At 39.7% G+C, this 14382-nt stretch overlaps 1 protein-coding gene across 2 annotated transcripts in view; it reads right to left on the bottom strand.

Annotated features, from left to right (window-relative positions):
• Nucleotides 1–14382, bottom strand: part of LOC139620195 (MICOS complex subunit mic25a-like) — an 88142-nt gene that overhangs the window by 59275 nt on the left and 14485 nt on the right. Inside the window, exons 5-6 of one of the 2 annotated variants that reach the window (XM_071475507.1) lie at nucleotides 2874–2897; nucleotides 22–105 (exon numbers count right to left, since the gene is read on the bottom strand). In XM_071475507.1, the coding sequence (XP_071331608.1) occupies nucleotides 22–105; nucleotides 2874–2897 (108 nt within the window). The remainder of the gene's footprint in view (nucleotides 1–21; nucleotides 106–2873; nucleotides 2898–14382) is intronic. The other variant, XM_071475508.1, reaches the window with a different exon arrangement.

The following is a 14382-nucleotide window of genomic DNA, read 5'->3' as shown; positions in this document are numbered from 1 at the left end:
GTGTTTGTGTAAATGTTGTACCCTCTTCTCCATTTGTGCCAACTGCTCCTTGTAGAAGGCATCCAGCGCTTTCAGCTGTGAATCTTTCTTCTGTAGCTGCTGAGCCTACAAGAAAAAACACACACACACACACACACACACACACACAAACACACACAGTGAGTTAGAAAGAATTTATACAGTGTGTAATTCTGTGATTTTTCACTACAGTGTAGGAGACTGATGCAGTACACTTTGAGTCCTGATGTTTGTTTGTTTTTGCCCTTTCTTTCAATTTACAAGAAATCAGATTCCTTTAAATTCCAACGATTGCTGTTATTGCACTTCAGTATCATACAATACGACAGTGGCTCCCAACCAAAGGGTCAGATTTCCCAGAAGTATTTTTCCCTGTTCTGTATTCCCACTCAAAATTTCCTCGGCCCAATGTCCTCAGAGGAGGAGGAGGTGGAGGATGATGATTATGATGATAATGATGATGACAATGATGATGATGATGATGATGATCTGTTTTTGTTTTCAGCTTAACCTCTGGGAAATCATGCTTTGTCAGTCACTTTGGCATGGCAGACAGCTCAAAATACTACAATACCCATGAGTCTCTGCCTCAGAATCTGCAGGTTAAATCAACTAAATCGACTGAATCAAATGAATTGATTTAACCTGCAGTTTGTGTTAACAGATTTCTCAACAATGTAATCTTTAGCTTTCGCAACAGAACTTGAAGTTTGGTGGTTGGATGTTTTTGAGCACACAGGATTGCACCTTTGATTGACCTTTGAAAGAATCAGATATAGATAAGAGACACAGGGAACACAGCTGTTGATCTTTTGCTTCTCACATCCATCCACATAGTAGAACTACTCTAACTGTGAGTCACGCAACACAGTTAATGGGAAAATGAACTTTACTTCCTGAACCAAAACCAGAACCTGGGGCCCCCACATTAGAAAAATGAAGGAATTGATCTGCCTCAGAGTCCTACTGGCTTAACATCATACATAATGAGTTTTTTAATAAGTGTTTTATGATTACTTTAATTTCTTCCCATCTATGTTAACATCAACATGACATACACAAGGGAACACATTCATACACGTCACTGGCAAATGCATGCAGCACAGAATGACTTGACTAAAATGATGTTGTAGAAAAATACAACAGATTTAATTCTGAGTTTTAGGTCCAAAATATATTCATGTTATCACAATCAAAGACCTACTGGCCTGAAGACGCCTTTACATTCATGCACATATAACTAGCATGAGGCTCAAAGATACCCAAACAAGTGAGCCAGCACACTCACACACTCACTCTCTCTCTCTCTTTCACTCTGTGGCTCTCTCCACTGTATAATGTTTGGTTGAAAAGTCTGCGGTATGAAAAATAAAATAAATTCCAAACTTCCACGAACAGCAAGACCCAGTCCTCTTTGAAAATCTTCTGAATCTTTTCACTTGCCTCTCTATTCACCAACCCTTTTATCCATCTATAGCAATCCATCCCCTGTGCCTGTGTTTGTGCCAGCACAGAAAATCACGCCAGACCCCAACTCGCTGCAGATCATATGTTATTTTCAAGCAGTTATGAAGCACTGAAGATGACAAACATACTCATATGTGCACAAAAAGCAAGCCCGTGCCCAAACAAGCTCACACAGTAAATGCACATGCAAACACCCTCCACTCTGACTGAATGACAGGAGAAAATAAAATCATGTGAGGGAGCAAGACAGGAGCCAGAGAAATGAAAAGGAGGGAACAAAAGCAGAACAAAGTGCAGAAAGAGACAGAGACACATAAACAGATAAAGTGGAACCACAGAGAGACAAGAGACGAGATAGAAACTGAAAAATGAAATTTTTTTGTTAGCAGTAATTAGGCAGTTTTCTTTTAATTCAATAACATAATTTAATGAAGTAATAAAGTCTTTGTCAAATGTAATCAGCAACTGCAGATTGCTGCTGTTAGAGGATGTAAGACTGTAGAAAAAAAAATATAAATTACTGCATAGCTGCAGTGTTTCCCCTACCACTGGTTTGGGAGGGTGAGGGCGGCCTGCCCCCAAACCAGACCCCTGAAATAAAATATTAAAAACCTAAAATACTTTATTTATATTATTTACCTAATTCATGTGCACTCATCTCAGCTCAGTGTGAGAGCCTCTACTGCATTTTACTGTCATTTACTGTTTCTCTCCTCTGCTTTCTGTTTCACCGTATGTGTGTGTGTGTGTGTGTGTGTGTGTGTGTGTGTGTGTGTGTGTGTGTGTGTGTGTGTGTGTGTGTGTGTGTGTCTCCCCACACACATACAGAGAGGAGCTAAGCAGAGGAGAGACAGTCTGACAACTCGTTACATTAAGTGCAATAAAAGCTTTCCAACAAGTGTTATAAATCCCTCTAAAACCAGACATCTGAATGTCAGTGTGTGTCAGTAATTTTTTAAATGCATGCAATCCGGCGACAGCAGCAAGGATGTAGCAGATGCAGCATCTAGTCCTGGCCAGAGCAAAGGCAAAGATATATGGAAGGGTTGGAGAGATGGAAGGAAGAATAAAAAGGGGGAGGGAAGCTGGAGAGATGAAAAGGTGAAGACAGAGGATAATAAGAAGGTAGGAAGAAGAGAGGAGTTCAATTTACTTCCTATTCAATCAAATCAAAGTGGATGTTTTTCTCCAGAAGCTGCAATTTAGAGTTATTTGGCTTTTTCAACAGTCAAGGATTTTGGTTTAATACAAAGAATTAAGAATAATTCTAATCAGCACATTGATGGTAGTTTCTTTTTTGGACAATGGTGAAATAAAACACAGTGAGGGTGAGAAAGCAGATAAAACTGACAGAAGAGCAGGAATTTAAAAACTGTGATGAAACTTACCATGACCTCTATCTCATCTGCCGACTACATAGGTTGGGAAATAGATAGTATAAAGAGAAAGAGAAGAGGGTGTAGAGAAACAAAGCAGAGTTAGGACAGAAAGATCAAGGGGGAGGGAGAATGAAGCAAAAACAGTAAGTAGATACAGCTGCAGTTAATCACAGATTTGATCTGATTAAATCCCCTCAGAAACATCCACTGCTATTGTGTTCATCTCAAGGAAAATGTGTTCAATTTCACAAGGAATCCTTGACTCATAAAAGCATGACTGAGTTGAGACAGAATGAAAACTTTCAAAGGTGTCAAATCAGCTGGTGTGACATTTGTCCCCAAAATGGATTAAATGAAAATTATGTAATCTTTCAAAAATGTTTCAAAAGAAAGCAAATATGCCATGCAGCGTCTTGAGGAAGCCTGTATAAAGTGACAGAATATGTACAGTCAACAAGGCATGTTTAGTTTGCATATTATCCTCAGTGTTGGGACGAGCAGAAGAAAGAACCGACATGTGATGATGCCAGAGTGTGAAATAGTAGATAGTACGTTAGAAGTATTGTATACCATTGTATGAAATGCCAAAGGTCATCTCCAGACCTGTTCAAGTACAAGAAAATACTGTGTTTTGAATGATATTTTGACGGATACAAAAAAAGTTCAACTAACTAGTTAGAAATTCTTCACATCTACTCCTTCTTTATTATTGAGAACTTGAGAATCTATGAATATGAAAATATTTCTTATTACAGAACACTTTCTAAAAACATACTAATACTTAAATTAATGAGAAATCTTTGCACTAGATACAAAGATAAAACTTCTTACATCTTTGAAATATGAATTTGCCAGTTCAAAAGTTGCATCTAATTTTGGCTTATTCTAAAACAATGGCACAACCTGCTGCATTGACTGCATTCATTTGCATCATTTCAAAATCACTCACAGCTCACTTATGCTTTGCACTGCACTTCAGCAATAAAGGCTACAGGTTAATTGCCCTTCTCACTCCATCCTCACTGGTCAGACGTGGCCATTGATGGACTCTCAGCAGCAGCTAATTTGGAATATGTGAAAAAGTAAAAGCTTAGCAGTTGTGCCTTGTAAAACAGAATGGCAATTAGCCTGCATAAACAAGACTCCTCGGGTTTCTTTGCCAATAAACTACACGAGGAGCAGCATGTTAGTACTGTCACAGCAGAGGATGTTTCCTCAGATTAGAAACCTGTTGCTCTGAGCCAAAGTATAAACATTAAGCAAACGGCTTGTAACTTGCAACTGTTTGAGCACATGTAATTCATAAAGCTTATTTTGATGCCAGATAAGTACATTGCCACACTGAAAAACCAACATGTAGAAAGTTTAAATAAACGCGTCTCTTTGAATCACCGTCTGAACTAATCTCGTGCTAACTCTTACACTTCTGGTACACCCAGCAAATTAATGCCAGTCAGAATTTCTGAGGTATTATTATTATGAAGTAGGTCTAACAGCACCGTGGCAGTGAAAAAGTAGCACCAGTAAAGAGAAACTGAGGTGAAGCAAGTCTCCATGCACACATGCACGCACATACAGAGGGAGGAAGATTCATCATAATTATCAGGGCTGCTGAACGCCAAATCAAATCAAAGCCCATCGTCTGTGTTTCATAAACAGACCTTAACTGCGGAGAGACAAAGAGCGGGAGGGCCTCTGATGTGAGAGATACCTGCACTGTGAGCTGAAAAGCTACAGCTGCTGCATGTTAATGCAGGTGAAAAGAGGAACTGGAGCTGTTCATGTGTTAATTTTATATGTTAGACAAGTATCTGTTTGGCGGGGATTAAGCAGAAACAGAATGGATTTAATTAAAAAAACACAACTCTCCTTCCTATCTGTGTTGCTCTGTGTTGGTCCTGTTTTAATTTGCAGTCTGAGAAGAAACTGCAAGTGAATCAGATGACTCCTCTGGTGTCCCTCCAGGGACCTGCGAGTCTATGGTAGATAACAGCCAGCCAGGCGTGACTTTACACACAACACACCACAGCGCAGCACACCACAGACACATAGACACAATGGATGGGGCTGGGGCTTACATGCTGATGTTTGGTCAGTCTCTCTTTTGGGATACCTGGAAGAATTTGTCTGTGTCTGTCTCTCATTTACTCTTTTTAGTCTCCACCTATGTGTGTCATTGAGCTTGTTACGGCTTCCTGCTTTAGATTGTGTTTAAATCTACACTGCGTGAAACAGTCCCCTGATTTATTTCAATCTATCTTTTGCATTAGCACAATTGAGGGGGGGGGGAGTTGCATTTGGCTCACACTGTCTTACAACGCAATGCAATGTCATCCAGTGTGTTCCCCAGTCAAATACATGCAAATTCACATTCATAGCGCTTTACTTGGAAAGATAAACAGGTCATTCTACAGTTAACCTCACAACTATCACGACAGAAGATCAAATTATGGCTGCTGTCATAATTTTACAGAGTTTCTGAATTCTTTCACATAATATGAATGTGATAAGACTTGGTCTCTTGAAACATGCTCTAAAATATCAATATGTGTTATTGGGGTGACCTCAACAGTTCCTGGTGCTGAAACACAAGCAGCAGTGATGACAGGTGCATGTTGTTATTACACAACCAAGGGAGCATTGACTGATATTAACCATACTGGAGGTGACAAAGACCATAAATAAAGGTGGACGTAGTTTCCGTGACATCACCCATGGGTTTCTGAGGAGCGCCATCTTGGCAGTGCCTGACTCCGCCTAACTCCTGGCTAATCCAAAAATGGGCAAAGAGGTGGCCTATATGTGAAGCTGAAGCTTCGGTGCATGCCAGGTTGTGGCCAACATACACTGACCCACCTGTCATTCAAAGAAGCACAACCTATTATGCATAATTTTAAGCCTTAATAAAGTTTAAACAGGTGAAAAATGTGTCCCCCTTACAGTTGCCGTGAAGGGGGAAATTAGTGGCCGTTCAAGGAGCTGCAGTTTTTGGCATTTCCGTGTTGGCTTCATTTTTCAGCCCAGAAGTTACCGCTTGGGAGGTATTCTGATTGAAAGTCTCTTTCACAATGGTTTGGCCCTATGGCTTGGTATGATTTAAAATCATTCTATGCTAGTGTTGATGAGACATGATTTTATGGGGTTTTTAATACCTTACTTTGAGGACTATCAACAGGATTTTTATAAAACCCTTTTGTGCCTTGCTTGCAGTGTGGCTCTAGGGATGTCAATGGTCTTTGGTCCAGACTGAAATATCTCAGCCACCAGATGGATTGCCATGAAATTTTGAACGGACATTCATGATGCCCACATGATGAATCCTAATCACTATGGTGATGCCCTAGCTTTTCCTCTACTGAGTTTTATATTTTGGGGTTTTAGTGAAATTTCCTGATAAATATTGAATGAACTGTCATTGGCTTTGGTACAGACATCAGACATCATATCTCCATAAGCATTAATTACTTAGATTTAACTCCTCATCTAGCGCCATCATCAGGTCAAATTTTTGATTTGTCCAAAACTTGGTGTCTGGTTTATGGTGTACGGTGAAATACAAGCTAAACTATTGACTGCACCAGCTATTTAGCAATAGTTAGCATGCTACCACACAAAACCAAGGTTGGCAAACATAGTAAATATCATATCTACTTAGCATCAAAGTGTTAGCATTGTAGTTAGCATGCTGATGTTAGAATTCAGCTCCAGCTAATGATCTTTGACTGTTTTCAATACACACAAAACAAAGCAATAATACAGAGGTATTGATGTTCAATACCCAAACTGACCATGGAGTCAAGAGCAGAGTCTCAAAATAAGACTTTTGCGAAAAAAGAAACTCAATTCAACAATGAAGTGATCGTCCTTCCCATCTTCTAACTGCAAAGCAGCAGCAGCTTTAGTCTCAGAAGTGATACGTTTTTACTCCTAAGCTTCAAGAATGATGACCAAATCTAACGAACACAACCAAGTCATCTCTGGATTATCCCCCTGCCAAATGAATCCCTGAAGTTAGAGCCCGAGCTGTGCATTTGTTCATTTCACAATGTCTGTTTTTAAGTCCTATTTGGTATCAGACACACCATCGGCTTTTTGGTCGATTGCACCTGCACACAAAAGGTATTCAATTTGCTGTGATGCTCGGTCACAAAGCAGTGTAAAATTACGGCGACATTAAACACTGTGCTTTTAGATGTACATTCAAAAAGGCAGCGTTTTCACCAGGAAATCTGTTTCATTTTGCTCTGCAGTTAAGATATTGTCTACTGAAAAAATATATATAAATACATGTGGTTTTTAAAGTAGCATTTAGTATATGTATATATTTATATCAGAATACTAATTTGTTCAGATCTCACATGCATACTTTTCATTTTATTGGTTGTTTGCATTCAAAGAGAGACTCAGTGTTTCCGCCTGTATTTTGTCCTAATGCTTGAAGATATGCTGTTTGTCATACATGACATCAAATTCATTTTCCTCCAGCACTTTTTAAAATTTCACTAAAAACATACAAAATGCCTAAAATGAAAACAACAAAAAGATCTAATCTGGTTGAGAAGAGCACAGAAAGTTCAAGAAACATGAGGAAGAGCAAATACATAACAAATGTAAACAAGTGCAGAAAAATAACTTCCATTATTAAGAAGGTGCATAATTGAATACGGCAGCTGCTAGCCATGGGCTAAAATGGGAGATTGGCTTACAAACGTATTACTGTATATTCTTCCTGCCCTAGGCACCTTCTGCATATGAATCAATTCAGTACACAGCTAGAAGTGTGAAGCATCTATTTAGAAGCTACAGAAAGGGGAAAAAACGTGTAAATGTGTGAGGCAGAATAACCAAGCCAGAGCAGGTGATAGGGAAAAATGAGCTGAAAATGATAAAGAAACAAGAGGAGAGACAGGTTGAACAGGTTAACAAATGAAGAAAAAAAAAAAAGAAAATGACAAAGTGAGACAAAACAAAATCCTCACAAGAATGAGTGAGGAAGCAGTTGTGCATCTGTTGTGGAAACATCTAACAGTAAAATTGAAATCTCGAGACTTTTAGACAGCTTGCATTGTTTGTGATGTAGTTTTGCTTGTTAACTGGAGTTACATTTTTAGAAATAAGTGGCAGCATTACTAACAATCTGAAAGCTCCAATCGCAGTGCCATGAGGCTGAACTTAAACTTGCACACCAAATGGACTGAAGGAGCCTGAGCCAGGCAAACAACCACTTCACCAACCAACAGAGACTGCCAACCTTAGACGCTAACACCCTTGTCATCACAGTAAATATATTTATAGCAGTGGGAACATTTTTTGAGGAGGAGATGCTGCACTGACCCCCACCTGATGCTGGTACCTGTACCTGTATTTCTACCTACAGAGATGAAAGAGACTTTCTCGGATAATGAGAAGTCAAGACATGCCTATAAGCGCAATCATAAAGCTTATAGAAACGTGGTCATGTTTTTGATGACATGACTCTGTGCAGAAGTTGAATGAAACCAACATTTTGTCAGGTATTTGCCTACGAAAATATCAACTTCACCCCTAACAGTCATGCCTGCATTGCTCTTGAAAACAATCATTCTATATACGATATTGTGGGCAACAGGGACCAAGAGAGGGGAGGTGTCACATGACTGAAAAAAAATGTCAGTACGAATATCGTCTACCTGTCGTCATTTTAAGTCAACATATAGTCAGCAACTCTTTCACTTTTACTCAGCAGTTCAATGAAAGCTGTCTGTCTCGTCATTGAAGAAAAAATCATCGAAAAAGAACATGTATAGAACTATTCTAATGATTTCAAACAATAAAGTCAATATGTACAAATAGGGATGCCTAAGCTATAACCTGGACACCCGATCTTCAAAATTTATGACAGCAGGAAATATTCCCAAAATTACAATTAAACCACTTTGGGTTTCCTCTGTCAATAAAGCAGCGCCAGGATCAATCTACAGACAACATCATCACTGTCTAACTGCTGGGTCAAATGTTCCAGCTGTACAATATTACAGCACATGAATGAATACTACATTCACATCTTTTCCCATCATATCAATAGATTCCCAAAATTTGGCTCTTTCAAACACACTGATGACTCTGTATTGAGACATGTTATTGAAATGATGTGGAAGAAGTCAGTGAGACATGTCGCACCGCTTCAGTGCTGCTCTGGTCTGATCTTTGCCAGTTGGCTGCAGCTGTCTACATGTCACACTGCCAGTTGTGCCGCGGCATGGACCAAACACCCACACTGAGATGTTGGTGTTGATCTGCTGCCACGAGAAGTCTGATACAGTTCATTAGGAGTGAGAAGACCCCACCATCACAGGATTGGGTGAAACAGATATGCTACACTTGTATGAATGCAAAATCTAAACTAACAGAGTTGTGTAAATCCCTCATCATGTTCCGGTAGGACATGTCATTCCCTTCCTCTGTTTCTGTAGACCTGTTATCTTTATTACAGAGGAAGTCCAATTTGAGTCTCAACTAATGTTTATATCCAACAACAACAACAGAGACAGTAGAGCCCATGAGCATGGTAAAATGCAACAGAACCTGCTGCTGAGCAAGATGAATAAACCTTGTTTGACTTTCCTGATTTGTCTATGTAGTGCTGATGACACAGGATGGCAGGTCACCAAAGCTGTCCAGTCAATCTACTCTAACCATAGATGTATTCTAAGAGTTGGATATCGAATTCCAAGAACGCGCCCAATCACTTGAATGGAAGTTACTCACTGTGCAGTGAAAAAACATTTCTAGCTGCTGAGTTTTTCGTAAATATAAAAATCCTTTTTCTAGGCTTTGGGAAAATTGTACAAATATAAAGCCTCCCCAGATCAAAAATTCAAAATAAACTGACAATTGACCTTGTTTGAGATGTTAGCTACTCACGGTTTTACAGGCATCTCCTTTATAATCATGGTTTATGCAGAAAAGACTTTTTGGGCCTCAGGGCCACAGTTTTTCATTGCAGTGCCGGAAGTGGCCGATGGACAACTGGCAGCCAGGCTGAGTTTTAGTGCCATGTCCAGCTCTCTTAATACATCCATGTGTCTAACCCTTAAAAAAAGAAAGAAAAGAAGATGGTGTTTGTTTAAAAAAAAAAAAAAAAAATCACCTGAACCTCAATGCTTTTTTGGTGGTGATCAATTGTTTCCATGATACCACGGAAAATTGAGAACTGCCTAGCACCAAGGTCTGCCATCTGGTGTTTACTCATTCTTCAGTCAGGTGGTTCTTATTTAAAGTTATTGTGTGGCTGCTTGTGCTAAGACAATTTTTGACATTTCAGAATTCCGGGCTTCTTTTGTTGAATAAAAAAGGGTTTTGTAGAAAAACACTCTTCTGTTTCCCACAGAAAGGTATTGAAGACGTATGTTTTAGAATTAGTGGGTAAACTTGGGTATCATAAAAGCCTCCAATCTTTTAAATACCAGAAACTTACAGAGTTCAAACCAAAAATATAAAGATCTGACATTAAACCTCCCACAGCTTACACTAACTTAAAAAAGAACATATACTTATATATATATATATATCTTTTTTTTTTTTACTGTGCTACAGCTCTACTGTACAATAGCCATATCGTACTGTAGATTTGAGACAGTGTTTTAAGGACAACAGATGGCGGCTGGCTTAACTGTTAGTGTGTCTGCCAGGTAGATGCCACAGTGATATCAGCTATGGAGGGCCAACCCACTGATCCAGTACAGAAGGAACGCATGAAGAGAGCATCCGAGGGCAGCGCACCAATGTTAACAGTCCAATGGATCGCCACCATCCACACGGGCATAGAATACTAGTGTTAGGGCTAACATGTATGCCGGGGACTGACATGTATAAATACACATTCACGCATCTCACTCATCCCCTGTGGGCAGTCTGTGCGCTGTGTTGCCATCTGATAGCAGCAGCAGTCTGCTCTCCCATTCCCGCCTTCTCCCCCTCTCTTTATTTACTCTGCTGCGTTTATTTAACACATAGCTCCCAGCGAGGCAATAAATTAGCACTCAATAATAATCTGACTGATAATTACAGCTAGGCAGCTATACAGAGAAAGGAGTAGTACAGTAGCGCCCACTGGCTCCTCTCCTCCTCTTCTTTACTGCTCCACCTCCTCTCCTCCATTTAACTCCTTTCACTCTCACTGTTCCTTTTGTACCACATCCCATCATCAATGTTTTCATCTGTTGTTGTAAAGTAGTTTCTTCATAATTATGAGATGTGGTCTAAGCTAGTTCAGTGGGGTCAACAGTGCGCATTGTGGGTATTTTAAATGTGTGCACACATGCACTGCCAAGTATCTGCAAAAAGCAGGCACAATCTGTCATTTGTGTCGCTGCATTTGCTTTTTTATGATCTTAGGATCTTAGTCATTACAATGGCTGATTTAGCAAGAGAAATCTGACCAATTTCCTTTGGTTGACCATATGTTGATGTCTCTGTGATGTTGGTGCAATGTGTCTGGGAACATGACTGGATAGGTCTGAATCCAAAAATACACATTGTCTGCATCATCACATATACTTGGTAAATTTGCCAAATTGCAGCATATTGCACAGTGTATAAGGAGATAAAACGTATAATTTGTCACAATTGTGATTTTCTGTCATTAAATCTGATTCAATCGAATCACACGTTTGTGTTAAACAAGAAGCAGTCAGTCCACTTAAAACACATTTTTGTGACTCACAAAAATAAGATCTGATCAAAAATTGTGTTGCATTAAATTAAAAATCTAACCTTGTGTACAATAAGCTTTTTTCACAGCTGACATTTTGAGTTGTCAAAAGTGCAGGCATTACTAATAACATTAACAACACTTCTGTTCTATTCAAGTGTCTCATTGAGCATGACAGTATGACAGTGATCCAACATGAACAATACCAGGGCCATGAAAATGAAGAACCGAAATTCATTCATTTTCTTTGCACTCGTGTTTTTCCTACAAAATTAACTAAGTTCACTTCGTGATGATGTTCACTCCCAAAACAAAATAAGTCCTCATTTGTAGCAACACTGGTTTTTGCCTGCAGACCTGCTGCTGGGACTCTGCAGTTATACAGTATATGGTTCTTGACATGTTCAATGCAATCGAGCCCTGCTGAAAGTCTGCCTCTCCACATTCCAGCTTTACTGTCTGCTTGTCTGCCTATGGCTGTCGTAACTGCATTTCAAGATCAGCCAAAGTTGGTGCTAGTTTGGAGGCGAGCTGACATGGACCGTCATTAAAGATGATCTTTCTCAGTGAGAGTTAAGGACTTCGTGGAACAGCCCGAGATGTTTAGACACGGGCCTTCCAGTTCACGTTACCCAGGAAGTGTTGAGAATATTGATTTTGCAATAACAATGTATATCCCAGTCCACTGAGGAACATTGTGACATTGTGATCTTTCCAAGCTGTATTACAGTATTACAGCACACAAGCTATATTGAGCACAATGACGCAGTGCACTACCTCTTAACTGCATCAGTGAGCCATAACATACACTGAATTAGAGACCACTGTAACATTATTGCTAATAAATTTAGATAGAAGTCATCTACTCTTCTGTTTTTCAATGTACCAAGATTAACTGGACTTCCCATATGTCTGCCTGCGTTCTTCTTACCTGATTATCTGACAGAGCACAGGGAGGCTGGTTTTTGTGCAGCCTAATAGCTTTACATGCAATACTATGTCACCTGCTGCAGATTACAATTACTGATAAAACTGCAGGCTTATCTGTACCTCAGCCTCCTCCACCTCGCCTACCCATTCCTTCACTCACCTCTTCTCCTCTTTTCCCTTCAATGCCACTCCTGCCATCTCCCCATCTCTTCAGCACCCTCATTTCCCAACATTCCCTGTCCTCCTCTCTCTTTTTGTCTTCCTTTTCTGTTTTACCCCTGTTTCTTTACATCCTCTCCTTTTCCACTCACGTTTACTTACTGTCCCTTTACGGTTCTTACTCCACCCCCCCCCTATGGTTTTTCTCTAGCCAGGCACTGGCACAAGCTCTGTGATTAACTGTGCCAGAGTTCATATGTCTGAGTGTACATGTATTCATACAAAATTAAAGCATATGTGTTCTACATCTACACAGTAATGAGCTTTAAATTACTTGAACAATGTGAATCCATTGAAATTCAAGACAAAGCCTGTGTGCTGAGCGAAGCAACTCACTTAACCAGTTTTTCACTCATCTAAATGATATAATATCAGTGTGTTACCATATGTCTGACTAAATAAGCAGTCAGAGGAATACATGATAAAACATCAAGCCATTCAGCAGCTCCTATGTACAACTATAATGAAGCATATTCCCATCTGCCTCAGCCTGTTTCACTCTTACGTGTAAGTGCGTGCATGCGGGAACACAGCTGTTTCTCTGTCCCTTAACGAAAGTCTGGATGAGTTTCCTGAGTGTGTGTGAGAGAGGCAACACTGTCTCTCCATCAGCACAGAATCTGTAGCTGATTACATGGATTTAGGTATAAACAAAAGAATCAGGTTTGTCCAATCAGAGCCAACATCTGGCTCATTCCAGCAGTGCTGCCTGACAAACAGATAGGAAGACAAGAGGGATCCCTAGTGCTATCTTGCTCTTGAGTGGTGCTGCTGCCTCAGAAAAACCATCTGGGAATCAAACACTGGGAATTTAGCTGAATGTTTGGCTCTGCAGTCTTTGTTGTAAAAGCAGTGGTGGCGGTGTTCCTGAGATGTGATGGATATTCTCTGCTAGTGTTTGAAGTATTTCAATCACAGCAATAGACATATACCCCCCCAAAAAACCTCTAAACATGCACAGACTGTGACAAAGCTGAGAGGATACATAGGTGTAATGTTTAAAAAAAAATTATATTTATATTCTCAATCTTCTCAACCACGCAAGACCCACTGAGGGGTGAGATTATTACAAATGTTTAAACCCACATACCATAAATTACAGCAGTGGTTCCCAAAGTGGGAGCCTTAGGGATTGTTACTAATAACACCTATGCTAATCAATTTCCTGGGGAAAACGCTGTCCATAAACAGTAACTTTAAATTCCTCTCCAGATATGTTTTAAACTATGTAAAAATACTCTGCCATGATTAATATTATGTTTGATATGTTTTTCCCACAAAAAAAGGATAACTGGGGCTGGAAGCACATCTACACTTACTTACTCATTGAGAAATTGAGAAAACGTAAGTGTAGTAATTTGTTTATTTTTATGTTTAACCCTCAGTCAGACCCAGACTCCTCTGTTGTGCACCAAAATCGGTGACATCTTTTATCTGTTTATGTTGATTGTTAGCTTTTAACTGGCAGTGGCTGACACAGTGTTAGTGGCTGTGCTAATGGAAACTCTCGCTCTCTGTACTGACAAGGTTTCAAGTTTGTTTTGCGTGCCCCCCATCCCCACAAGTTGACGGGATTGGTTCCTTAAGTTACATGACATACAAATCCCTGGCTGTGTGAGTCTTTTTTTATGAGACTTTCATTGGTTCACTGCAGTTTCTTGTCTTATATTACATAAA

Source organism: Trachinotus anak, unplaced genomic scaffold, assembly GCF_046630095.1.
Source record: "Trachinotus anak isolate AG129_WGS33_773 ecotype Australia unplaced genomic scaffold, CSIRO_AGI_Tana_v1 ptg000004l, whole genome shotgun sequence".
Classification (NCBI taxonomy): domain Eukaryota; kingdom Metazoa; phylum Chordata; class Actinopteri; order Carangiformes; family Carangidae; genus Trachinotus; species Trachinotus anak.
The sequence above is the reverse complement of the archived record's forward strand: the minus strand, read 5'-3'. Positions and strand labels throughout refer to the sequence as shown.